Source organism: Cololabis saira, chromosome 8 (genome assembly GCF_033807715.1).
Source record: "Cololabis saira isolate AMF1-May2022 chromosome 8, fColSai1.1, whole genome shotgun sequence".
Taxonomy (NCBI): domain Eukaryota; kingdom Metazoa; phylum Chordata; class Actinopteri; order Beloniformes; family Belonidae; genus Cololabis; species Cololabis saira.
Window position 1 is genome coordinate 1586289 of NC_084594.1, and position 27500 is coordinate 1613788.

The following is a 27500-nucleotide window of genomic DNA, read 5'->3' on the forward strand; positions in this document are numbered from 1 at the left end:
CCTGCAGGTCTGGATCTGGACCTGCAGGTCTGGATCTTTACCTTCGTCACAGTTGGCTCCGTGTTTCGAGGGATCTGAACAGATGTGGCAGGCGAATCCCGTGAAGTTTGAGTGACAGCTGCAGGAGCCGTTGCCGTGGATACCGTGGAAGCACTGCAGGGGGAGGGGGAGACGGACATGAAAACGTGGCGGTAGCGTTGTCACCTTTCAGAAACAGAAATAAGGGACGCCCCGATTTCAGCAGCGCAGGAGCCAAAACAAGGAACATCCCCAAAACTTCTAAACTGCATAGAAATGTATTTATTCTATATGAAAAAAAACTAAATGCTTAAATTTAAAGTTAAAAGTGCTTTAAATGCATTGAACTTGCATGACTGTACAGACAGACAACCATGCTAGCAACTGAAATAACCTCCTATGCTACGTATGTAACATCAGCCCAGATGTAAAATAAAGATACAGGTGATGGTCAGACAATTAGAATACGGTGTAAAAGTTAATTTATTTCAATAATTCAACTTAAAAGGCAAAACTAATACATTACATAGTCTCATTACATGCAAAGCAAGATATGTTAAACCTTTATTTGTTATAATTTTGATGATTGATTTGTTTATTGATTTCATAAAAAATTCAAATTTTTGGGGATTTTTTATTTGGGGTTTTCATAAACTGTGAGTCATAATCATCAACATTATAACAAATAAAGGCTTGAAATATCTCTCACGTGGTGGGAAATAATATTATATATATATTTGTTTCACCTTTAGTTGAATTTACTACGAATGAAGTTTTACAATATATTCAACTTTTCCGACCTGTGTATTATGACATAAATATGACATAAATAAATGTTTCAGATTCAGAAAACTTTATTCATCCCCGAGGGGCAATTGCAAGACAACTGAGCAGCAAGATGTTGAAAATATCAAATAGAACAGGAAATAAAATAGAATAAAATGAACAGGGCATGTCTCCTTATGTACAAAAAATATATAAATATACGAATGTCAAAAAAATCTACAACAGAGTGACTGTAGTGGTATGAATAAAAATATAAAGTATAAAGTGTCAGTGCAAAGTGTCGACAGTGGACGTAAACAGTCCTACAGGAGTATAGAGTAGTCCGGGGGGGGTCTGTGGATGTGGGGGATGTGTTTAGCAGCTGGAATTAAAGAGCAGGGTAGCTTTGGGGACAAAAGTAGCTCTCCTCCACTCAGTCCTGCAGGCGACGCAGCGCAGGCGCCTCCTGGAGGGGAGACACTGGAATGCCGGGTGGAGTATGTGGGAGGGATCCTTGATGATTTTAGCTGCCTGACTGAGGGCCTGCTGGTTGAAAACCACAGACAGAGTTCTGACCAGCAGGCCGAGCACAGTGATAAGAGCATAATTTATGTCCATATTGGTTCAATACGGAACGCAACTTTTAATTCCCAGTTCCGTAAAGATTCCGTGATTTAAGGGACGGGTGGCGAGCCTACGTGGCGCCTGGACGGGTCTCACCGTTCCCCGGTCGTAGCAGGGGTGCTGGAATCCTCCGATACAGGGTTTGCAGTCCGGACCGAAGAATCCTGGGCAGCACTCCGGGACCTGATGGGACAAAACACCCACAATGCACCACTGGACTGGACCCGGGATGCCAATGGTGGCGGCCTGACCTCGGGATGCTACTAGTTTACGAGGGATGTATTATACAAATAATGTAGTATACAAAAATACAAATGATGTATTATACAAATGATGTAGTATACAAATGATGTATTATAAGAATGATGTAGTATACAAATGTAGTATACAAATGATGTATAACTTATACTAAATCATTTGTACACATTTCCATACAAATTATGTATATGAATGTAGTATACAAATGATGCAGTATAAGAAAGTAGTATACGACACACATACAGCCACGCAGTCATATACATATACACACACATAGCCGCACACACACATACACACACAAACACACACACACACACACACATAATCATATACATACCATCAACGTCGTATCAACCATTAATGTGTGCAGACAAGGTAAAAAAAAAAAAGAAAAGTAGTATACGAAGGATTTATTATAGGAATGATGTAGTATACAAATGATGTATAACTTATATTAAATCATGTGTATACATTTGCATACAAATGTAGTATAGAAATGATGCAGTATAAGAAAGTAGTATACAAAGGATGTAGTATACAAAAAAATGTACGATGTAGTATATAAATGATGTAGTATACAAATGATGTAGTATACAAGTGATGTAGTATACAAAAATATAAATGATGTAGTATACAAATGATGTAGTATACGAATTATGTAGGATACCAAGGATGTATTATAAGAAAGTAGTATACGAAGGATGTAGTATACAAACGATGTATTATAGGAATTATGTAGTACACAATTGTAATATACAAATGATGTATAACTTGTATTAAATCATTTGTATACATTTGCCTACAAATTATGTAGTATATGAATGTAGTATAGAAATTATGCAGTATAAGAAAAGTAGTACACGAATGATGTATATCTTATACTAAATAATTTGTACACATTTGCATACAAATGTAGTATAGAAATGATCCAGTATAAGAAAGGATGTAGTATACAAAATATGTATGATGTAGTATATAAATGATGTAGTACACGAATGTAGTATACAAATGATGTAGTATACAAATGGCCCCATCGCCCGGTCTCACCTGTCGGGTGGAGTTGCAGAACTTGGCGCAGCCTTTACTGTAAGACTGACCGAAAGGGAGGGAGAGGTAGTCGCATCCAGACTGGTGCCGTTCCTGCAGAAACACATCCAGGTTCAGGTTCGTTTCTGATTATAAACTCAGAAACACATCCAGGTTTAGGTTTGATTATCAACTCACAAACACATCCAGGTTTAGGTTCGTTTTAACTGATTATCAACTCAGAAACACATCCAGGTTTAGGTTTGTTTCTGATTATAAACTCAGAAACACATCCAGGTTCAGGTTCGTTTCTGATTATAAACTCAGAAACACATCCAGGTTTAGGTTCGTTTTAACTGATTATAAACTCAGAAACACATCCAGGTTTAGGTTCGTTTCTGATTATCAACTCAGAAACACATCCAGGTTTAGGTTTGTTTCTGATTATAAACTCAGAACTACGTCAGACGTTAAAAAGGAAGTTGATTTTTAACTGCTTGTTTTGGTTGTTGTTGCTGATAATTCATCCTCATCATTATTATTAGGGCCCGAGCACTTGCAGTGCGAAGGCCCTATTGTATCTGTAGGAATTCTTCTTCTTCTTCTTCTTCTTCTTCTTCTTCTTCTTCTTCTTCTTCTTCTTCTTATTGTTCTGACAAAAGGAAGGCCTTTTTGCCCCCCTAAACGTGCCCAAAAAGTCACCAAATTTTGCATGCAAGTCAGGTCTGGCGAAAAATTTGATATTTCATGGTTTGCATTAATGGGCGTGGCAAAATGGCTCAACAGCGCCCCCCGGAAAACTTTGTGCCTCAAGCCCCACAATGCGGTTTGTCGTACATGCACGAAAATCGGTACACACCTGTATCATGGCCCAACTTAAAGAAAAGTCTCTGGGCGTCATGTCGAGAAACCGAACAGGAAGTCGGCCATTTTCAATTAATCGTGTCATTTTGGCGAAATTTATGCCATTCCTTCGGCAGTTAATACGGCCCGAACCGTAACGTGCACACAGGTGTGTTATACATCAAAATGTGCGTCTCCATCCTCCGACACCACGCATTACTTTTCTCTTTCAAAAGCGTTACCGTGGCGACGCTAGACGCCGAAAAGCGCGCCCACCCTTCATCTGATTGGTTCAGACAGAAAAAACTTTGCGCCTCAAGCCCCTCAATACGGTTTGACGTACATGAACGAAAATCGCTACACACCTGTATCATGTCGCAACTTAAAGAAAAGTCTCTTGGCGCCATGGCCGAAACCGAACAGGAAGTCGGCCATTTTGAACATTCTGAATTAATCGCGTAATTTTGGAGCAATATATGCCATTCCTTCGAGAATTAATACGGCCCGAACCGTATCGTTAACCCAGATGTGTTATACATCAAAATGTGCGTCTCCATCCTGCGACTACACGCATTACTTTTCTCTTTCAAAAGTGTTACCGTGGCGATGCTAGACGCCAACAAGCGCACCCCCCCTTCATCTGATTGGTCCATATTTGATAGTTCCCCAAAAGGCACCAAATTTGGCACGCAAGCCAGGCCTGGCGATAAATGTGATATTTCATGGTTTGCATTAATGGGCGTGGCAAAATGGCTCAACAGCGCCCCCCGGAAAACTTTGTGCCTCAAGCCCCACAATACGGTTTGACGTACATGCACCAAAATCGCTACACACCTGTATCATGTCACAACTTAAAGAAAAGTCTCTTGGAGCCATGGCCGAAACCGAAAAGGAAGTCGGCCATTTTGAAATCTGATTGGTCCATATTTGATAGTTCTCCAAAAGTCACCAAATTTTACATGCAAGACAGACTTGGCGATAAATTTGATATTTCACGGTTTGCATTAATGGGCATGGCCTAACGGCTCAACAGCGCCCCCTAGAATACTTTTCTCTGCCATAACTTTTGAATGGTTTGACATAGGAAGTTGTGGGTGGTGTCATGGGACTCTGTAATGAGTTCTTAAGCTTTGTTGGCCTTAATTAGCCCCGCCCCTTCTTCGGATTGGTTGTCCCGATTTTCTGCTATAACTTTTGAATGGTTTGACATAGAGAGTCGTGGGTGGTGTCATCAGATTCTGTATGGGGTCCTTGACCTTCATTGGGCTGAATTAGCCCCGCCCCTTCTTCTGATTGGTTGTCCCGATTTTCTGCTATAACTTTTGAATGGTTTGACATAGCAAGTCGTGGGTGGTGTCATTTCTGATATGCTAATGGGGGGCGGTGGCCATGAGTGCGAGGGCCCGTTCATCGCTGCTTGCAGCTTTAATTATTATCATTACTGTTTCGTTCATCAAATCACAATTAAATCCATACATGTTATTGTCATAAGGGTCCTTATTGACTGCATTGCATATCGTGGTCATAACTTGAACGAAATTGCAATTCTACGTCACTCTGGATTTCTGGTAAAATAATCATTAAAAATCACTGATTTTGTCTTAGGACAATTAAATTTCAGATTCAGATACCTTTCGACAGGACTTAAAATTCATACACTGGAACATATCATATTTGGAAAAGTTTGTCACTCACTTTTTTCAAAATATGAACTCATTCACAAATAAATCATAATTTTGTCATGCCATTTCCAATTAACTTCAAACTTCGTAAAGATATTGTTTACTGTAATGTGAAAATATCATGTTGGTTTCATAAATGTATGTCCAATACGTGATTTTTAATTACTTTTTATGTTAAATCCATTGGATTTACAGCCAGCTCGCTCTGTGTCTCGGCCACGCGCAGCGGGAGCAGAGTCCGAGGGGGAGGGGGGGAGTGGGATGAACGTTGCTGCGCGCGCAGCGTGGTGACGTCACTTGCACATGCACTTGCGCTGGAGAAACAGATCTCCAGTGTTTTCACAGAACATTCACCTGATGTAAGTATTTTGTGTTATGTTCATGATTGTAGACTTAGTCTGAAGACATCTATGGTGGAATAATCAAGTGGAATAGTTATTGTCACCGTTTTTTTTTGGTCGGTCGGCGCATGTCTGTAAGGACATGCACGCTTGCTTTTTTTCATCTCTCTACCCAACAGAGAGGCCAAGTAAATAAAAACACACTGATTTTGAGACAAACCCGTCTTTTTGAATTCAATTTTTATGTAGAAAATAATTACAGTACATCTATTACACCATATTTCACAGCAGCTTTGTCATTATTTTATTAGGGCCCGAGCACTTACAGTGCGAAGGCCCTATTGTATCTGTAGGAATTTTTCTTTATTATTCTTCTGTCGAAAGGAGGGCCTTTTTTCCCCCTAAACGTGCCCAAAAAGTCATTACATTTTGCACCAAGCCAGTCCTGGTGATAAATGTGATATTTCATGGTTTGCATTAATGGGCGTGGCCTAACGGCTCAACAGCGCCCCCTAGAATACTTTGTGCCTCAAGCCCCACAATACGGTTTGATGTACATGCACGAAAATCGGTACACACCTGTATCATGTCACAACTTAAAGAAAAGTCTCTTGGCGCCATGGCCGAAACCCAACAGGAAGTCGGCCATTTTGAATTAATCATGTAATTTTGGCGCAATTTATACCATTCCTTCGGCCGCTTCTTCGCCCGAACCGTAACGTGCACCCAGGTGTGTTATACATCAAAATGTGCTTCTCCATCCTGCGATTACTTTTCTCAGTCAAAAGCGTTACCATGGCGAGGTTAGACGCCAAAAAGCGCGCCCCTCCCTTCATCTGATTGGTCCATATTTGATAGTTCCTACTTTCTGCCATAACTTTTGAATGGTTTGATATAAAGACTCGTGGGTGGTTTCATCCGACTCGGTTTTGAGTCCTTCACCTTGATTGGTGCAAATTAGCCCCGCCCCTTCTTCTGATTGGGCGATATTTGATAGTTCTGATTTTCTGCAATAACCTTTGAATGGTTTGACATAAAGACTTTTGGGTGGTGTCATCCGACTCAGTTTTGAGTCCTTGAACGTAATTGCTGAAAATTAGCCCCGCCCATTCTTCTGATTGGTCCATATTTGATAGTTCCTATTTTCTTCCATAACTTTTGAATGGTTTGATAGAGAGTCGTGGGTGGTTTCATTCGCTAAATGTCCAGGCCTGAAGAATCTACATCAAGTTATACAAGCTTCCACTGCAGCCTGAACGTGCACAAGGGTGGAGGACCGTTCATCCGTTCATCAATGCTTGCAGCTTTAATTATTATTATTATTATTATTATTATTATTATTATTATTATTATTATTATTATTATTATTATTATTATTATTATTATTAATATTGTTATTAGTGGATGGAGAATAACTTAGTGATATCTTTGGGCACATTTCCACCTCAGGTAAACATCAGTAATTCAGGTTTGTTTTAGGAACTTAATAATTTGTAGAACAGTAGTTTACAGTCATTTATAGTTGTTTACAACTGTTACACTTGTTTACAGCAGTTTACAGTTGTTTACAACAGTTAACAGTTGTTTACAGTTGTTTACAGTTGTTTACAGTTGTTTACAACAGTTAACAGTTGTTTACAGGTGTTTACAGTTGTTTACAAAAGTTTACAGCAGATTACAGTATTTAACCGCTCTCGACCCAACAAGGTTTCTGTGAGGATGGAGAGAGAAGAGTCTCCTGCCATTCATGGACCACTTTCATTCTCTTACAAACTGCATTTTCATACAGTGACAGCTCTGTGTTGGACGAGTTTAAACATCTACTTCCATGTTGTGGAGTGGAATATAAACGGGTCAGAAACCCTGGACCAGCTCACCAGTGGAATATAAACGGGTCAGAAACGCTGCACCAGCTCACCAGTGGAATATAAACGGGTCAGAAACGCTGCACCAGCTCACCAGTGGAATATAAACGGGTCAGATACGCTGGATATAAACGGGTCAGAAACTCTGGAATATAAACGGGTCAGAAACTCTGGAATATAAACGGGTCAGAAACCCTGGAATATAAACGGGTCAGAAACCCTGGACCAGCTCACCAGTGGAATATAAACGGGTCAGATACGCTGGATATAAACGGGTCAGAAACCCTGGACCAGCTCACCATTTCAACGCTGCCGTCGGGACACCGGACCTCGTCCAGGTAGCTGCAGTGAGCGCAGGGAGTCTGGAATCAGACAGAGCGTTAGCGTCTTCAACGACGCACAAATGAACCGACGGAAGAGTATCAGGGTCAGGCAGGGGAAAAAAAAGTTTTTTTTTTATTGTGCACTTGTGCAAAATGTTGAGAAAAAGTTGAAATGTGGAGATTAATGTTGAAATAGAAAGAGAATAAAGTCGAAATGTTGATATTACTGTCGAAGTACAATTTCGAGAAAAAAGTCGAAATATGGAAAATAATGTTGAAATACAATTTCGAATAAAAAAGTCGAAATGTCGAGATTAATGTTGAAATAGAAAGAGTATAAAGTCAAAATGTTGAGATTACTGTCGAAGAACAATTTCGAGAAAAAAGTCGAAATTTCAAGAAATTGTCGTATTCACAAAATTTCGACTCTATAGACGAAATTTCGACTTTATTCTTGAAATTGTACTTCAACATTTTTTTCAACATTTCAACTTTTTTCTCAAAGTGCATAATGAAAAAAAAACCTTCCTCCTCTCAAATATTATTTAGATTTTCCTCCTGCCTGGCCCTGATACTCTTCCGTACGAACGAGCCGAACTCGAGCATCGCCGGACTCACCACCGTGATCTTGCTCTCCGTGACGTCGCAGCGGTGCGGCAGGATGGGCAGGATGGAGGGCGGATACAGCAGCCCGTCAATCATGTGAATGACCCCGTTGGAAGCCATGATGTTGGCGGTGGCCAGCGGGACGGCCTTCGGGCCCAGACGCAGCGCCCCCTGCAGGATGAACAGGCGGAGGGATTTAGAGAAACCGCTACGCCATCGGGACGATCCAGGAACTCGTACTCACGTCCTCCGACGCGGTGATGGCGATCGGCTGGTTGGCCATGGTCCGGATGTACGGGAGAGCAGACAGCTCGTCCAGCGTCAGCTGCAGAAACACAAATATGAGGCTGGACAACAGAACTTCCTGCTGCTGTTTCCTGCCGTCGCTGTTAGGCAGGACGATTTAGGAGAACGTTAGATTATTCTAGTGTGTGAGAGGCGACCGGTGAGCGGCTGGATGATGTTGAACAAAGGTTGACGAGATTAGTCAGGTTTCCCCAGATTCACATTTTTTTTAATTCACTCACGTTGATGACAGTAACAGACAAGATGTAGCTTAGTACCATATGTTCGACCAGTAACACAGACAGATGTAGAATGGCGCCTTTTATAATGTGCTCCCAATCACCTACACTAGATTTTTCCACTACAGAGGTAAACTTAAAATATTGTCCAATGGCTAATTTACCAAGTGACACCTTCCCCTTTACCTTTAGCTTCTAAGCTCCACTACTTCTCTGTTACTGATTTACTCCGGCCAATACCTATAAAATATATTTACAATAAATAAGCAAAACCATTAACACTTCAAGAATTCCCCCCCTTTCCTATCCGGCCACTTGGTCTCCGCACCGCACATATTCACCAATACTCTGCACACGCTTCAGACTTATACTTGCAATTACACAGTCTTCTGTTGAAGCTCAACTTCGCTCTATTCTTTTGCAGGCGGAGCCGAGTGCCGAAGGCATGCAATCACCTAATAAATAACTTCAATAAAATATACAATAAATAGAGCAAGTTCAATATCTGCATAAACTGTGCAAATACGCAATGTGCAAACTGTACTGTGCAAGCCTTGGTAAATAAAGTGCTATCGTGACTAAAGTGCAAAGTGCCGTTATTCATGTACATTGTTACTGTGCCACAGAAAATAACCCACATGTGCAAAATGTACAAGTAACGAAATGCGCTTTGTTACATAGTGTAAGTGGCTTCCTAATAAAGTCACAGCAACAACCATTCCTGAAGATTCGCTTTCCTCAAATGTTAACTAAACATGTGATAATAAAACATAAATCATGAATCTTCAGCAACCATCTTGTTTAAAAGGATGTTTTTTCTGCTAAACGACGTCGAGATGTCCGGTGAAACAACAGAAGCCCTGCGGCTACGAAAGTACATAAAACTAACTAGCAAAAGAAAGATATCCAGGAAACACAGTTACTGCAGCAGTTTCAAAGGGAAGTGCACAAAGAGGACACCTCATTAGAGAAGACATGTTTAATAAAGGAAGGTGGATGTTGAGTGTGGGGTTGGAGTCTTACTACAGCCTGGGAGAAGATGTGATGCCGGAGCAGCTCCTGGAGTTTATGTTTGGCCTGCGAGAAGAGCAGAGCGTCAGGACCAACGGACGACACGATAAAAATACAATCCCTGATGATAATAATCTGATCTTCAATTGTCTTCACACCAACAGAGACTTTAGATGAGCTCCCCTGTCCTGAGGTGTTCCTCAAGGATCTCCTCTTGGACCTATTTAGTTTGTTTTGTTTTTTCACGTTTCCTCTTGGACATTTGAGCGCAAACGTCCAGCTACATTTCCTGATGATGTCAAAACACTTCACTTCTTCCGTCTCTACGGTTTTTACTTTTTCTTCGATCTCTCCAGTCTCTACTGTCTCTTTCCATCCCTCTCCGGTCTCTATTGTCTCTTTAAGGTCCCTACGGTTTCTTTATGGTCTCTACGGTCTCTACAGTCTCTCTACGGTCTCTCTCCGGTCCCTCCAGTCTCAAGCTTCTCTGATTCCTCCAGACTCTATGTTCTAAAGTCTCTCCTGCCTTTCCGGTCTCTCTGGCTTCTCCAGTGTTACAGAGGTAAACAATTGTTGATCAAGTCCTGCAAACGTTCTGCGGTAAAATTCAAGAGAAACTGAATCCCAACAATAAAACAGAGTCTTCGGTTTGTTAGCTCTTTAGTAAAGCCTAGTTTGCAATCTGGAAGTGGTTGGAGACAGGTTTTCTCCATTGATGCTAACGTGCTCGTGGACGTCAACAAACCGGTATTCAGCCACATTTATATGGTTGCAGGTTGTCTGGAGAAGCTGGAGGACAGGGTCGGCCAGGACAGGGTGAAGCAGCCGTTATTAAATTACCAAAAAAATATCACTGGTCTGAGTCCGGCTTGAGTAGATGACCAAACTGTCACTGGTCTCTGTTCGGTCAATCCATCGTTTCAGTTAGTCTCTCTGTTGCTGGTTGTGTTTGAAACGGAACAGAAAACTGTTTCTGTAGACACCAAAACATGGAAATAATTTATTAAGAGGTGGTGAACTGGTTTCTTCGGTTGTAGCCGTGTGATGCAGTCGGGTGAGCACAACAAAACAATTATTAACTCAGGGTCCTTACACTTGCATCTGCGTGTTTGTGGTTTAAAAGAAGCTCCACCTGAATTAACCTCAGACAATATCACAGCAGTACAAACCCGGAGAAGGAAAACCAGCGTGAATACTGATGCTGACTCCCACCAGACCCAGAACCAGACTGGGACCAGTTCTCAGGGAACCACAAGTCTCCAGGAGACTGATAGGCCGTAAGGTGAACCCCGTTATCGTTTCATCCCTCACACCTTTAGGGAGAACACAATCTTTACAACATAAAAAAGATCGATTCATGCTCACCTTAGAAGTAAAAGTTCGGTGACACTGCTGCGTCAACGAAGAACTTTGAGATTGAGAGACATGAGAAACCAACGAAAGAATATCGTTCTTATCTATAGAAAAATACATAGGCTACATGTCCTGGTCTCGAATCAAGTGTTTGGAGATACTTTAGATAAGGTCAGCCTTGTTGTCTAATAATCTCAAAGTTCTTTGTTGACGTGGCAGTGTATTTAGCGCGGTTTCAGATCATTTCTGATTATTTTTGACGACTTTTGGGGTTTGTTTTCATCATCATGCGGAAGGCAGAAGACACCGCGGTCGCCGCCATATTGCCGTTGTGTTTACTGGTAACATCCTATTGGTGCAGCGGGATCATGTGACGACCGCGACCCGCGGACCAAAATCTGACTCCGCTCAGAAGAAACTAGTACCGTTTTGCGATCACTGATCACGGGACTCTTGGGGGCTCCAAACTTTTACTTCTAAGGTGAGCATGAATCAATGTTTTTATAATGTAAAGATTGTGTCGTCCCCAAAGGTGGGAGCGGGATGAAACCATAACAGGGTTCACCTTACGGCCTATGAAGAGCTACTCAGACATGACGCTCCCTCCCCGTGTCCTTACATCGTGCAGCATGTACAGGATGCTGCCGTCTCGGGCCCGGTCCACGGCGTTGTTGGTGGGGACGAACACCGTAAACGGTCCCGGTCCACGCAGAGGAGGCGGCGCCCCGCAGTTCTGAGAAAACAGGTCCATAACAGATGAAAGTCAAGAGTTCAGCACCGATGTTTGGATCCTGATCAGGCCTCCATGACCAGCGTCATCACTTCCTCTCTGTCATGTAACGCACCCCAACTCCACCTGAAACAACCCTCTCTGGATCATCCACCTAACGCACCCCCAACTCCACCAGAAACAACCCTCTCTGGCTCATCTACTTAACGCACCCCAACTCCACCAGAAACAACCCTCTCTGGCTCATCCACCTAACGCACCCCCAACTCCACCTGAAACAACCCTCTCTGGCTCAGCCACCTAACGCACCCCCAACTCCACCTGAAACAACCCTCTCTGGCTCAGCCACCAAGGCGGAGCCAGGACTCCGTTGATTGATGAGACAGTTGTGCTTATTTTATCCTTTTTAGTATTATATTCTTTTATCTTCTATTTTATCCTTTTTATTCACTTAACTTATCATGATTGTTTTATTTATGTGCCCTGTGCCTTATGGTGTGTTGTCTTTCATTTGCCTGTCCAGCACTTTGGACCATGTTGGTGTTTTTAAAGTGCTTTATAAATAAAGTTGTATTGTATTGTATTGATTCATCGGTGAAAAAAACATCGTCAAAGCGCTCTCCAGCAGCCAAATTACAATGATAATTTTTATTTTACCAGTTAACAAAATCACAAAAAACACAGGCACGGATGCTGAATCATATTCAAGATATTTATGTGGATATTTATTTAGTATATATTATATGTTGAGAGGGATAGTTATAACTATGTAATATATGTTATATATTTATTATGTATGTAGCATATATATATTTATAGGGATATTTATGTAGTCCATATAGTGTATATTTATATAGATATGATATTTGTTTTTTCTATATATTTATATAATATTTATGTAACACTTATATTTTCTATATACTTATATGGATAATTATGTAGTAATAGGCATATTTACGTAGTATTTATATAGACTAAATTTATATGGATATTGTGTAGATATAATAATAGCAATAATGTAAATTCATAGAGTGATAAAGGGGTAGGAAATAGGAAAAAGTGTATAATTCTTCCTACTCATTTTTCGAACCTATGTGCATATGAAGATGTTACTGTTTTTTTATTTTTATTTTTATATATATGTTTGAAATAAATTCATTGATTCATTGATTGATTCATTGATTGATTCATTGATTGATTCATTGATTGATTGATTGATTGATTGATTGATTGATTGATTGATTCATTCATTCATTCATTCATTCATTCATTCATATCCTCTTCATTCAGTCAGAAGGCGAACAAACTCGCGGTGCTGAGAAGTGAAAAATGACGGTACGACATTCCTGGGGTGACACTTCAGTTAATTACAGTAGTTGTTTTGTAAAGTTGTAGAAACGGACCTCAATATTTTCCGTTGAATAAAAATTATCTCTGAATTATGGAGCTGATTAAAATGATCTCTTGTCTGTGAAAACTCTCGGGCAGATTTTAAAACTGCCCGTCATGATAATTTATCTATTCAGACAAGAAGAAAGACAGAGAGACGAGTGAGCGGGAGACAGGAAGAAAGACACACACATACGTATATAATCTGAAGTGTTTTCCGTGTTTAGTAAACACAGTCTCACTCCCAGCTCGTCAAAAACCGACGCTTGGTCAGGGCCCTTCGGCGTCAGTTTCTGACGCACAAAGTCGCCCTCAGCGTCTAAGCACCGACGCAGCGGGCTCTCAACAGATTCTAATGTAACCCGGCCGCGTCGTTTCAAGCCGCTGGGAGCATCAGTCCCATTGGATAACTGAGGATCGGACACACGGAAGTATTCTAATTACTGTCCGTTTTGACGTTAACAGCGATTTTCACAATGATATCTGCAACATTTCTTAAGGCAGAAACACCACTGTATCCTTGTTAATTACACAACATTAGTGGGTTAATTTCCTGCACATCAATTTTCATGTTTTTCCCTTCGATTCTGAGAAAGAAAGAGTTGTTTTATCAGTGATGGATAACTGTAGGCAATACACTACCCATAATCCTCAGCTACCGTTGCTATAGAGACGACGCCAGTCCGCTTTGCTTGACAAAATCGTTTTAACTATTTATTCCAAAATTAATCAGAATGTGAATGTGAGCAAGCGTTAATTAAAAGTGATTGATAATTAAATTGGTGTCTAAAGACATCAACCTTTAGTTTCAGCTCGCAGTAAGTGATAGGTCAACACAGTCTCACTCCGGAGGCTCCTATTGGCTGCAATGTAATCCCGTCTGCGGTTATATTTGACGCTCGGAGCAGTTGATCACCGCGAGCGGTTTCCTCATCATTCCTCTTTTTTTTTAAATGCATATACTTCAATTTAAATTTGTTGATTTGATGACATTTCTAGCGAGAAATTTTCAGACACAAATAGAATACACCAAATTGTATGACATCTCCAATGTAATCCCGTCTATATGTGACGCTCAGAGCAATACTTCAATTTAAAAGTGTGGTTTGATGACATTTCTATAGCGAGAAATATGCATTTTTTCCCACAATCTCTGTTCAGTGAGTATATCAGTTATTAAAAAGCATTTTTCCACTTTGGATTTGGCCAGAGTGAAATGGGGATGGGACCAACAACAGCAGCCTTTTTGAAAAATATATTTTTAGTTTAATGCATTGCATGCATGCGTTTATAATTCCCATATATTCTGTGACTGTACTAGTTGTCTGACATGTTTGGGAGATGTCTATATATATATATTTTAAAAACTTAAATAGGGACTAGTAGCCGGCGTCCCGCTGTATCCCCCCCCACCTTTCCGCTACCCCAATGCGTCTACCAAGGACGCTTTGGCAGAACCCATTTGCGTTCATGACTGACGCTCCACCCGATTTGACTGCTGTCATACCATTGAATGAAGGACAAAACGATAACAATCATCCCATAGATATGGGCCAGTAGGGCCCTACTCTACCTACTAGTAGGCGCAGGAGGCTGTTATCGCCCCTTTCTATGGCTAACCCCATGTTATTAATGCTCAGTAGGCACAGGAGGTTTGTTATGTATTGTTATGAGGCCTATTTCGTGTCTATTTTTGCACAGGTCACTAACGCTTTGAGCGAGGAGGCTGAAATTCTAGACTCTGTATCAGGAGGTGACTTTCATCCACTGTGCGGAGTTTCAGATCTGTGTGACCTTTGGAAGTGTCAAAGGTCACCGCGTCTGTTGCTTTTCGGCCTGCGAAGACTATTTCGTGTCTTTTTTTGCATAGTTCACTAACGCTTTGAGCTAGGAGGCTGAAATTCTAGACTCTGTATCAGGAGGGGACTTTCATCCACTGTGCGGAGTTTCAGATCTGTGTGACCTTCGGAAGTGTCAAAGGTCACCGCGTCTGTTGCTTTTCGGCCTGCAAAGACTATTTCGTGTCTTTTTTTGCATAGTTCACTAACGCTTTGAGCTAAGATGCTGAAATTCTAGACTCTGTATCAGGAGGTGACTCTCATCCACTGTTCTCAGGCCTAACTCCCGTCCCCAACCCTCCCAAGCTTTATCTACAGAATGACCATCAAATGTAATACACAGTGCATATATCCTAGATATCAGAGACTTATGACTAAGCTTCATAGTTAGAAGATCATCCCACGGTTGGTTCGCAGGAAGGGAAGGGAAGCATGGAAACAGAGCAGAGGCACAGTGTCGAAGCTGGAAGTAACGAAACAAATGGGAGGCAGGCAAATTGAACTTTGACCTCAGATCTGAAAATGTGGAAAAGATCCCATCCTTATATAGATCCCTGAAGTGCTTAATGCCCCGGCTGTACCAAATCATAAAAGTGGTGTCTATTAGTGATGGAGGGAACAAATGATTCTTAGTAACAGGTGTATAGGTGGATGGAGAAGCAAATTTAAAGTGGCGCCTAAACTGTGACCAAATCTTAAGGGAGGAAAGCACCACAGGGCTATTTGTAAACTTAGAGGGATTCAATGGTAAAGAGGTGGAGAGTAGGGCCGTTACAGAGGATGAAGAGAGTGACTGAGCCTCCAATCTGCACCATAATAACTCAGGAGACTGAAGCCAATAAATGAGTTTGTGAATATGCGCTGACCAATAGTAAAGCAAAAAATTTGGTAGTGCTAGACCCCCATTAAATTTAAATTTTTGGAGAAGCGAATACCTCACTCTGGGTGTCTTACCGGCCCATAAAAAGTTGGAAACAATTTGGTCAAGTGATTTAAAAAAAGATTTTGGTAGAAATAAAGGAGTGCATTGGAACAAAAAAAGAAATTTAGGCAATACAGTCATTTTCACTGTGTTAATTCTTCCTATCAGCGACAATGGTAGGGAGTTCCACCTCTGTAAGTCCGCCTTCACTCGAGTTACCAGTGAGGAAAAAGCGGTGAAAAGAGAGGGCAGAGTGCGGGTCACATTAATCCCTAAGGGCCCGATTTACTAAGATCCTAAATAAAGAGTACTAAATTGCGTGTGCACTGAAAAAGTTTGCGCGTGCTGTTGTTGCGTGGTTTGCTGGTGATCAACTAAGATTGCGTGCGCAATTGATAACAGGTGCAAACAGCAGTATTTAAATGAGGTGTTGCGTGTCTTACGGTTTGCGAGCGCAAACTCTGCGCCATGGAGAGTGGATGGAAAGCACAGTCAAAAGTCACAAGCGCAAAATGAAATTTGACGAGTTGGAGTTAGAGATATTAGTGGAAGAGGCAAATAAACACATTCATGAACTACAGCAAAGAAATGTAAACATTACCAAAAGAAACGCAATATGGGAGAAAACCTGCAATAGAATAAATGCAGTTGGTAACACAAAAAACGGAAAAACGTCTGGTTTTTCATATTTCAATTTTAGGCACAGATCAAAAATACGAAATCGAAAAACGGGCCACAGGACCGAATTTGATTTTAATATTGAATTGGTCGGGTTTGCGTGACCCCGCGGTGCTCGGCATGATCTGAGGAGAAAAAGACAATCAGACACAGAGCTGGAGAGCGCTTTGGTTCAATCTATTTATGAGTTAAGTTTTTATTCAGATGTCCACAGTATATTGCAAATATTATATATTATATAGCAAACACTGACAGTAAATGTGTGACAGACGGGACCATCATATGGCCGAAAGAAGAGAAGTGTTCAGAACAGCGCACAGAGCGCACACTAAAGGCTGATTTATGGTTCCGCGTCACACTAACGCAGAACCGACGGCGTAGGCTACGCGGCGACGCACACCGCACCGCGACCCTATACACCGTGGGCTACGCCGTCGATTTAACGCGGGACCATAATTCAGGCGAAGCTGCAGTCTCTGCGCTGATCCTGACACAGCGGGTCGGAGCGGATTTGGTCATGATGTTTAACCTGTGTTTTGTGATTAATAAGCAAGGGTTTTAATTAAATGTAATTAACGAAGGATGATTTCACGTTCAATAAGATAGGTAATCTATAAAATACGAAGTTTGGCACAAAGGCTTGGCCTGCTTGTGGGCGAGTGGAGGGGGGCACATTAAAAGAAGATATAAGGCGAAGAACTAAAGAAAAAGTGGCCTTTAATAAAACTTGTGCAACCATTTTTAAAATAGCATGCAGCAGAATAAAGACTCTCTCTCTGCGTATTCTTTGATTTTGGATGTCGCCTCCTTGCCACAATAACAGCAGCAGCAGATTAGCACCTTCCTTTCGAACGTATTAAATACAGACGCAATCACAATACGCGCAATTACTTTCAGGCTTGGTAAATCTCATTGCGCGTGGTAAATGGAGCAATTTGCATCTTCCCCTCCCAGTATTTAGGATTTCTGCCGGGTACGCCCCATATTGATTATTCATCAGGGCAAAAGTACTAACTGAATTGCGTATGCAATTTTGCGCATTTCAGAGACGCAGTCGTCTTTGCACGCTGTTAGTAGATCAGCTGGCACATTGGTTTGCGGGTGCTGTCAAGTTTGCACAGGTTTTTACGCACGCAAACCTTTAGTAAATCAGGAAGCATTCACACTTGTGAAGATTGACCTTATAGCCGGAGAAGGATCCATTATTCTTCAACAGAGATAATATTGGTGCAATGCTGGTTAAAGGGTCGGATACATATAAAAGGAGGTTGTCTGCATAAAGTGACAATTTGAGTTCCACATTGGACCTAGAGATTCCACGAAATGGAGGAAGAGTTCTTAAAGCAATTGAAAGTGGTTCGACGGATAGAGCGAAAAGCAAAGGGGAGAGGGGGCAGCCCTGTCTCGTGCCACGTGATAATGTAAAATAAGTGGAGTAGTTGTCATTGGTATGAATGCTGGCCTGAGGGGAAGTGTAAAGAAGTCTAATCCAAGATATAAACCTGTGTCCAAATCCGAATTTATGAAGTGTTGCAAAAAGATAGTTTCATTCGACACGATCAAATGCTTTCTCAGCATCAATCGCGATAACAACTTCAGAAAGTGGAGAAGAATCTTTAGAGAAAATCACATTTAGAAGTGTACGAACATTATAAAAGAGCTGGTGTCCCTTGATGAAACCATTCTGCTCCTCAGATATGATGCTAGGAAGGATCTTATCAAGACGAATCACTAGTGCTTTGGTTAAAATTTTGACATCCACATTCAGTAAAGACAAGGGCCTATAAGAAGTGCATGATTCAGGGTCCTTGTCCTTCTTCAAAAGGAGGGCAATAGACGCCTGCATTAAAGAGGGAGGCAATGAGCCATGATCAAGGGACTCATTGTACATTGAGAGTAGAAGGGGGGCTAATTTGTCTTTGAATTTTTTTTAAAAACCCATCGGGACCAGGGGCCTTGTTGCTTTGCATAGCTTCAATGGCGGCAGCAATTTCTTGCAAGCTAAAAGGAGGATCGAGGCCATTAGCCACATCCAAATTAATAGTAGGAACAGTGATACCTTCAAGAAAGGAGGTCATTTCTGCTGTGTCAAGTGGAGATTCTGATTCATAGAGAGAGGAGTAGTATGACTTAAAAATTGTGTTGATGGCGATTGGATCGGTGGTAAGTGTGCCAGTAGAGTCTCTAATACTGGGAATCAGTCTCGACGTTGCTTGCCTTTTTAATTGGTGATCCAATAACCTGCTTGGTTTATCGCCGTGTTCATAATAGTTGGCATGAGCGTGTAATAGGAGCCGTTCAGAATCTGCTGTCGCTATAAGATCGAATGCAAATCAAGCCGTTGTTTCAGTAAATTCGGACTTGGGTTAACTGAGTTTAGTCTGTCTATGTCTTGAATTTTAGATGTGAGCTCCTGTAATTTAGCCCTTCGGATTTTACTGGTGTATGCTGAATAAGAGATAATCTGTCCTCGCAAATATGCTTTGAGTGATTCCCATACTAGAACGTTTTGGAGGAAACACTGTTGCAGAAGTCATAGAAATCTGAATTTTGTATATGTTTATATGTTTTTTATATGTCGTTTAATAATAAAACAATATGTTGTTTATAGGTGTACAGGTGTATAGGTGTATAGGTGTATAGGTGTATAGGTGTATACCTGTATAGGTGTATAGGTGTATAGGTGTAAAATTTGTGGGAGGTGTGCGTCAGGCACGGTGTAGCGGGCGTTGCGCGACGTGGCACAACCTGCGGCGCATGCTCGGCGTTGATTTGTTGCAGAACCATAATCCAGCCTTTACTGTTAACATCAAATCTAGTTGGCAGTTTCTTCAAGACTCATGTGGGTCAGATGGAGAATGTTGACGGATGGAGTTTGAATTAAATCACACAGCGGAAACATTTAAACGCAAAACTTTAGATGATGACATCGTAAAATGGTAAAAGGGTAAACTAGTCGACATGCTGGCTACAGAGTCTCGCGCATGTCAACGTCTTCACACTACAAACTAGGACCAGATACTCACGTCCACCAAAGACAGGAAGCGGTTGTACTTTTCATCCAAAGTCAGGATTTCTCCAATTGTCTTGTCTGCAAACTTGATAAAAGAGAGACGGACTCAGTCAAGCGACAAATCTCCTCAAAAGCAATTCAAGTTAAATGTTTAACTGTTTGCAGATTTTCCTGTTGAGGGAAGTGACCCTTGAACTCACCTTGTCGTCACGCAGCAGCCCGCCAGGTGTGTTCGTGATGGGCTTGTCGATGATGTGGATGACGCCGTTGGATGCCGGCAGGTCTGGCTGGATGATGGTGTAGAGGTTGGTGGGGTTGTCCATGAGGACGAACCTCTGCAAACACACAACATGAATGCATTAAGCTGCAGTCCACAAAAACCGGGTTGAGCTCTTACGCGGAAGCAACCAGACCTGCAGAACTGACCACAAGGGTCCGGATCTGGACCTGCACTTCCTCTGACTACAGGGCGAAGGAACTGTAAGGTCTGGATCTGGTCCCTAGTGGTCAGTGTGGTTTTCTGTTTCAGAAATTGAGCTCCAGTTTTAATCACGTGACCAACGGTTGAGTGGATCAATGTTCTGGAACCTTTGAACACAGAAGCTGTAAAGATAAAATAATCAGTGATGTGAATAAAATTTCACGCTGGAGTAGTCTTGTAAAATGAGATAAGGCACACACACACACACACACACACTGGAGGTTGCACTCCAACTCAACCAGGAAACCGTCAGTCCTCATTGCTGACTGACGACGCCCTCAGACATCAGAAGTCAAAGTAACTGACAGTCTGAACCGTCAGCGTCGCCAGCGGAGAGAACATGGCCTCCAGCTTAGGGGAAGACCTCTTGTGTCCCGTTTGCAAGGACATTTTCAAAGACCCGGTCGTCCTGTCGTGCAGCCACAGCTTCTGCCGGGCCTGCATCCAGTCGTGGTGGACGGAGAAGGAAACAAGACCGTGTCCGTTCTGCAAGAGGAGGTCATCGAAGAGCGAGCCTCCTCGCAACCTGTCGCTGAAGAACCTGTGTGAGGCCTTTCTGAGGGACGGGGAGCAGCGGGCGGCAGCAGGGTCCGAGCACATGTGCAGCCTGCACGGTGAGAAGCTCAAGATCTTCTGCCTGGACCACCAGGAGCTGGTCTGCTTGGTCTGCCGGGACTCCGAGACTCACAGCAACCACCGGTTCAGACCCATCGACGAGGCGGCCCGGGACCTCCGCCAGGAGCTGCAGAGAGACCTGACACCCCTCCGGGAGAAGCTGACGCTCTTCCAGCAGGTGACGGGGAACTGCCTCCTCACGGCAGACTACCTCCATGTCCAGGCCCGGGACACCGAGAACAACATCCGGCAGGAGTTTCTGAAGCTTCACCAGTTCCTGGATCAGGAAGAGAAGGCGAGGATGGAGGCGCTGAGGGAGGAGGAGGAGCAGAAGAGTCGGGCGATGAAGGAGAAGGTGGAGGCTCTGACTCAGGACATGGACGCTCTTTCAGACACGATCAGAGTGACGGAGACGGAGCTGAGAGCCGGAGACGTCTCGCTGCTGCTCAACCATAAGGTTGCGACCGGGAGGGTCAAGCAGGGCCCGGTTCTGCAGGACCCGGAGCCGGTTTCAGGGGCTTTGATAGATGTGGCCGAACATCTGGGCAACCTGACCTTCAACATCTGGAATAAGATGAATGACATGGTGCGCTATAGTTCCGTGATACTGGATCCAAACACGGCTGATCCAGAGCTCGTCGTGTCGGCCGACCTGATGAGCGTCACATTTGGGGGGTCGTCAGATCTGCCGAGCAACCCGGAGAGGACCAGGTTCCCCGGCACCATCCTGGGCTCCAAGGGGGTGAAGTCAGGGACAATCATGTGGTTCGTGAATGTTGGACGCAACGCCGACTGGGAGGTGGGAATGCTGGAAGACGATGGTGGCGACACAGCGGAGCCGCAGCGGTGGAGGATTTCACTCAAGGACGGTAGATACAAGGCGTTGGCTGGATCGGGCTCGGAGCAAGACCTGCAGGAGGGGGTGTCCTGGGGGATCTTGGTTCGTCTGAACTTCGACGAGGGGGAGCTGTTGTTCCGGGATATTGAAAGAAAGATGGTCATCCACACCTTCAAGCACACGTTCACGGGCGAGATGTTTCCTTACGTGTACACCCAGAGCTCAGACCCACTGGAGATCATGTCATTAAAGGTTTCCGTGACGACTTAGGCGGGTCTGGACATCTTGGTGGGACCAGACCCTGAACCCGGAGACGAGTCAACATCCCCTGGAAGGTTGTATCATCGTCTGTCTCGTTTGCATTTGACGTTCTTGTCGGACTTGTGGACTTGTGGACTCTGACCGGGACTCGTTCAGCTCCAGCGTGTCTCAGCGTTTCAGTTCCAGATTAAAATGTTGGCTGATCTGTGAATGTGAATCCAGGAATGATGCTTTTGGATGATGAAGTAATAGTAACTCCTGATGATTGATAATGATGATTGATCATGTGACTGGTGACGGGATATTGGTCTCAGATAAATACTGATGACTGATGTGTGATAAACAATCACAGCTACTCTCTACTCTCTACACTCTACTATGTAGAAATACCACGTCTGACCTCATGGGGGCAGCGATCACGAGACAGAGTCGTGTTACAAGAGAGGTCAGACCAGACGAGAGCTTGAAAAGCCTGTTTCCTTGTTTTCTCGTTTCTTTGTTTCCTTGTTTTTGCCACGTTTGAAGTGAGAGAAGGAACAGGTCTGGGAGGACGGTTGGGACACGCCCACCTTGCGCCAATCCCAGACCTGTTTTAGCTTAGCTGACCCGGCTGGTTGCCATGGAAACACCGTAACTATCAGAGTTACCCTGGGACAAAGGTTGGGTTGCAGTCGGGTCCGCCTCCCGGCGGCTGATTGGCTGGAAGTGTCCTGAGATGATCGGGTGATTGATCCCCACTCACCAGTAGATCTAGATCTCCCCCACCTGGTCAGATGTGGTACTGCTACAAGAAGAGTCTTAAAAGCTGCCGGTAAAACTTGGTGGTTGAGGGAAATAAAATAAAAATATTGAATTTTTTTATTTTTTAAACATAAAAGATGTATGCTCTTTTAAAACTTCCATAATAATATAATTTACCTTTAATATAATTTACCTTTTTTGGTGAGGTGAAATTCACTTTGACTTTGGACAGCAGGGAGTTTTATATATACTTATATATTTGCTAATTGTTTTTGCAGTGATTTATAAAGGTTGTGGATGAAATAAAATAAATGGAAACATATTTATCAGGAGTATGTTGATTATCTTCAACTATCCAGATAACAACAACAACTGATAACTGACTTCACTTGTGTTAATAGCTCAGTTGTAACTAAGACAATTTCGTTAAACAATTATTCTTCATTTGAGCATCATTATTTTGTTTGTAGCAATCCACCTGTTTCATGTATCACAGTCTACAGGCCACCCAAGCCTCCTTTCTGTTTTATTCAAGAGTTTTCAGATTTTTTAACATCAATATATTCCGAATACCATTTTAATAACTGGTGATTTTAACCTGCAAGTCGATGAAAACAGGGATTATTATGCAAATGAGTTTTTAAATCTTCTTAACAGTATGGATTTCAAACTATTCAAACTAAATTAAGAACAACTGAAGCAACAGCCGCATGCGGTTCGCGAGCCGCAGGTTGGACACCCCTGGGCTAGAGGGATAGAGGCATGGGCGGCTGACTCATGTGGATAGACCTGTAAGGTCTGGATTTGGACCCTAGTGCTCAGGGTGGTTTTTTTCTTCTTTGTTTTCTGTTTCAGAATTTGAGGTTGAGTTTTATTCACGTGACCAATGGATGAGTGGCTCAATGTTCTGCAACCTTTGAACACAGCAGCTGTAAATCAGTGACGTGAAAAAGCTGGTTCCAGCCAGAGTCTGCTTCACCGTCAACAATGGAGGAAACAAGTCTGGTAAAGTGAGACACACACACAGGAGTTTGCATGAAGCTCCGCCCACTCTAACTCCACCAGGAAACCAGTTGGTCCGGATTCCTGACTGACGACGACGCCCTCAGACAGTATAAATCCTCAGAAGTGAAAGTAACTGACAGTCTGAACCGTCAGCGTCGCCAGCGGAGAGAACATGGCCTCCAGCTCGGGGGAAGACCTCTCGTGTCCCGTTTGCCACGACATTTTCAAAGACCCAGTCGTCCTGTCGTGCAGCCACAGCTTCTGCCGGGCCTGCATCCAGTCGTGGTGGACGGAGAAGGAAACACGACCGTGTCCGTGCTGCCAGAGGAAGTCATCGAAGAGCGAGCCTCCTCGCAACCTGGCGCTGAAGAACCTGTGCGAGGCCTATCTGCAGGAAGAGGAGCGGCGGGCGGCAGCAGGGCCTGAGCACATGTGCAGCCTGCATGAGGAGAAGCTCAAGATCTTCTGTCTGGACCACCAGGAGCTGGTCTGCGTGGTTTGCCGGGACTCCGAGACTCACAGCAACCACCGGTTCAGACCCATCGATGAGGCAGCCCGGGATCTCCGCCAGGAGCTGCAGAGAGACATGACACCCCTCCGGGAGAAGCTGACGATCTTCCAGCAGGTGAGGGAGAACTGCATCTCCACGGCAGAACACATCCAAGTCCAGGCCCGGGACACTGAGAAGGAGATCCGGCAGCAGTTTCAGAAGCTTCACCAGTTCCTGGAAGAGGAAGAGAAGACGAGGGTGGAGGCGCTGACGGAGGAGGAGGAGCAGAAGAGTCGGGCGATGAAGGAGAAGGTGGAAGCTCTGACCCGGGACATGGACGCTCTTTCAGACACGATCAGAGCGACGGAGACGGAGCTGAGAGCCGGAGACGTCTCGCTGCTGCTCAACCATAAGGTTGCGACCGGGAGGGTCAAGCAGGGCCCGGTTCTGCAGGACCCGGAGCCGGTTCCAGGGGCTTTGATAGATGTGGCCAAACATCTGGGCAACCTGACCTTCAATATCTGGAAGGAGATGAAGGACATGGTGCGCTACAGTTCCGTGATCCTGGATCCAAACACCGCCGACCCAGAGCTCGTCGTGTCTGACGACCTGCTGAGCGTCACATTCGAGGGGTCGCGAGATCTGCCGAGCAACCCGGAGAGGACCAGGTTCCCCGGCATCGTCCTGGGCTCCGAAGGGGTGAAGTCAGGGACTCACATGTGGTTAGTGGATGTTGGAGGCAACGCTGACTGGGAGCTGGGAATGCTGGAAGACGATGGTGGCGACACAGCGGAGCCGCAGCGGTGGAGGATTTCACTCAAGGACGGCAGATACAAGGCGTTGGCTGGACCGGGCTCGGAGCAAGACCTGCAGGTGGGGGTGTCCTGGGGGATCTTGGTTGGTCTGAACTTCGACAAGGGGGAGCTGTTTTTCCGGGATATTGAAACAAAGACAGTCGTGCACACCTTCACGCACAGGTTCACAGGCGAGATGTTTCCTTACGTGTACACCCGGAGCTCAGACCCACTGAAGATCATGTCATTTAAGGTTTCCGTGACGACTTAGGCGGGTCATCGTGGTGGGACCCGACCCTGAACCCCGAGACGAGTCAACATCCCCTGTAAGGTTGTATCATCGTCCACCTCGTTTGCATTTCACATTCTTGTCGGACTTGTGGACTCTGACTGGGACTCGTTCAGCTCCAGCGTGTCTCAGCGTTTCAGTTCAAGATTAAAATGTTGGCTTATCTGTGAACGTGAATCCAGGAAAGATGCTTCTACATGATGATCTAACAGTAACTCATGATGATTGATAATGATGATTGATCACGTGACTGGTGACGGGACCGTTGTCTCAGATAAATATTGATGATTGGTGTGTGATAAACAAGCAAAGCCACTCTATGTAGAAATACCACGTCTGACCTCATGGGGGCAGCGCTCACGAGATGAAGTCGTGTTACAAGACAGGTCGGACCAGACGAGAGCTTGAAAAGCCTGTTCCCTTGTTTCCTCGTTTCCTTGTTTCCTCCTTTCTTTGTTTCCTCGTTTGTTGTTGAAGTGAGAGTAAGAACAGGTCTTTGAGGACGGTTGGGACACGCCCACCTTGTGTCAATCCCAGACCTGTTATAGCTTAGCTGACCCGGCTGGTTGCCATGGAAACACCGTAACTATCAGAGCTACCCTGGGACAAAGGTTGGGTTGCAGTCGGGTCCGCCTCCCGGCGGCTGATTGGCTGGAAGTGTCCTGAGATGATCGGCTGATCGGCTGATTGATCCCCACTCACCAGTAGATCTAGATCTCCCCCACCTGGTCAGATGTGGTACTGCTACAAGAAGAGTCTTAAATGCTGCCGGTAAAACTTGGTGGTTGAGGGAAATAAAATAAAAATATAGATTTAAAAAAAAAAATAATAATTAAAAGATGTATGCGCTTTTAAAACTGCCATGATAATATAATTTACCTTTAATATAATTTACCTTTTTTGGTGAGGTGAAATTCACTTTGACTTTGGACAGCATGGAGTTATATATATATATACATATATATTTGCTAATTGTTTTTGCAGTGATTTATAAAGGTTGTGGATGAAATAAAATAAATGGAAACATCTTGATCAGGAGTATGTTGATTATCTTCAACTATCCAGATAATAACAAAAACAACTGATAACTGACTTCACATGTGTTAATAGCTCAATTGTAACTAAGACAATTTCGTTAAACAATTATTCTGAGCATCACTATTTTGTTTGTATCAATCCACCTGTTTTATGTATCACAGTCTACAGGCCACCCAAGCCTCCTTCCTGTTTCATTCAAGAATATTCAGAATTTTTAACATCAATATATTCCGAATACCATTTTAATAACTGGTGATTTTAACATGCACATCGATGACAACAGGGATTATTATGCAAATGAGGTTTTAAATCTTCTAAACAGTATGGATTTCAAACTATTCAAACTTAATTAAGAACAACTGAAGCCGAAAATAAATACAAAACTTATAAAAACAAATTAACAAGTATTATTAGATTAAATAAAAAAGATTATTATCAACTGGGACTCCAAACATTAAAGATTCAATGCAAACCAATCTGCATTCAATCTTTATAAAGGATGTAGATGAAACTGAGATCATTGACATTGTGAGGAAATTTAAGAATAAAAAGTCCACTGACTGGCTAGGGTTAGACATGGACCTGGTTAAAAACATATACTGTATAGCCCAGGGGTCGGCAACCCGCGGCTCTAGAGCATGCAGATCTAGAGCCGCATGCAGCTTTGTTTTGTTATGTAGCTCACACCTCACCTCCCTTTTTTATGTATTTAGCTAGAATTTTAAAACCTGAACAATAGAATTCAATGTAAAATGCCGGATCTTGTCCATTAAAAACAATACTTTTTGGAACATAGTGTAACGACCACAGATAAGATAAGGCCTTGCCCGCCTGGGCAACACATCAGCATTTGGCCGACTGGTTAGTGCAGTTGACTGTGGTCTGGGAGACTGGTTAGTGCAGTTGACTGTGGTCTGGGAGACTGTGGTTCGAGACACGCTCTGGGCACGACTTGTTCGCCACAGTCAACTCATAGCAGACTCAACATAGTCAACTCATAATTTAGCCAAAATAACAAAGAATAATATGTAAATAATAATAATGTAATAATCCGTGTATATATCACGACCACGGATCCCATTGACTATATCCGTGGTGCTCCCATTAAAACCTCAATAAAACACTGCTAAAACAGCGTT

General features: G+C 43.3%; 3 protein-coding genes across 3 annotated transcripts in view; 2 read left to right on the forward strand and 1 right to left on the reverse strand.

Annotated features, from left to right (window-relative positions):
* Window positions 1-27500, reverse strand: part of stab1 (stabilin 1) — a 172371-nt gene that overhangs the window by 89528 nt on the left and 55343 nt on the right. Inside the window, exons 14-23 of the mRNA XM_061726572.1 lie at window positions 20010-20144; window positions 19823-19894; window positions 11859-11972; window positions 9899-9952; window positions 8596-8676; window positions 8364-8522; window positions 7722-7784; window positions 2713-2805; window positions 1504-1590; window positions 42-153 (exon numbers count right to left, since the gene is read on the reverse strand). Of these exons, the coding sequence (XP_061582556.1) occupies window positions 42-153; window positions 1504-1590; window positions 2713-2805; window positions 7722-7784; window positions 8364-8522; window positions 8596-8676; window positions 9899-9952; window positions 11859-11972; window positions 19823-19894; window positions 20010-20144 (970 nt within the window). The remainder of the gene's footprint in view (window positions 1-41; window positions 154-1503; window positions 1591-2712; window positions 2806-7721; window positions 7785-8363; window positions 8523-8595; window positions 8677-9898; window positions 9953-11858; window positions 11973-19822; window positions 19895-20009; window positions 20145-27500) is intronic.
* On the forward strand, window positions 20631-22859 carry LOC133448230 (E3 ubiquitin-protein ligase TRIM35-like). The gene has a single exon (XM_061726571.1). The coding sequence runs from the start codon at window positions 20631-20633 to the stop codon at window positions 22011-22013; it is 1383 nt and encodes a 460-aa protein (XP_061582555.1). The 3' UTR covers window positions 22014-22859.
* Window positions 23865-26374, forward strand: LOC133448229 (E3 ubiquitin-protein ligase TRIM35-like). Its single transcript, XM_061726570.1, has one exon. It carries the CDS (start codon window positions 23923-23925, stop codon window positions 25303-25305), a length of 1383 nt encoding a protein of 460 aa, XP_061582554.1. The 5' UTR covers window positions 23865-23922; the 3' UTR covers window positions 25306-26374.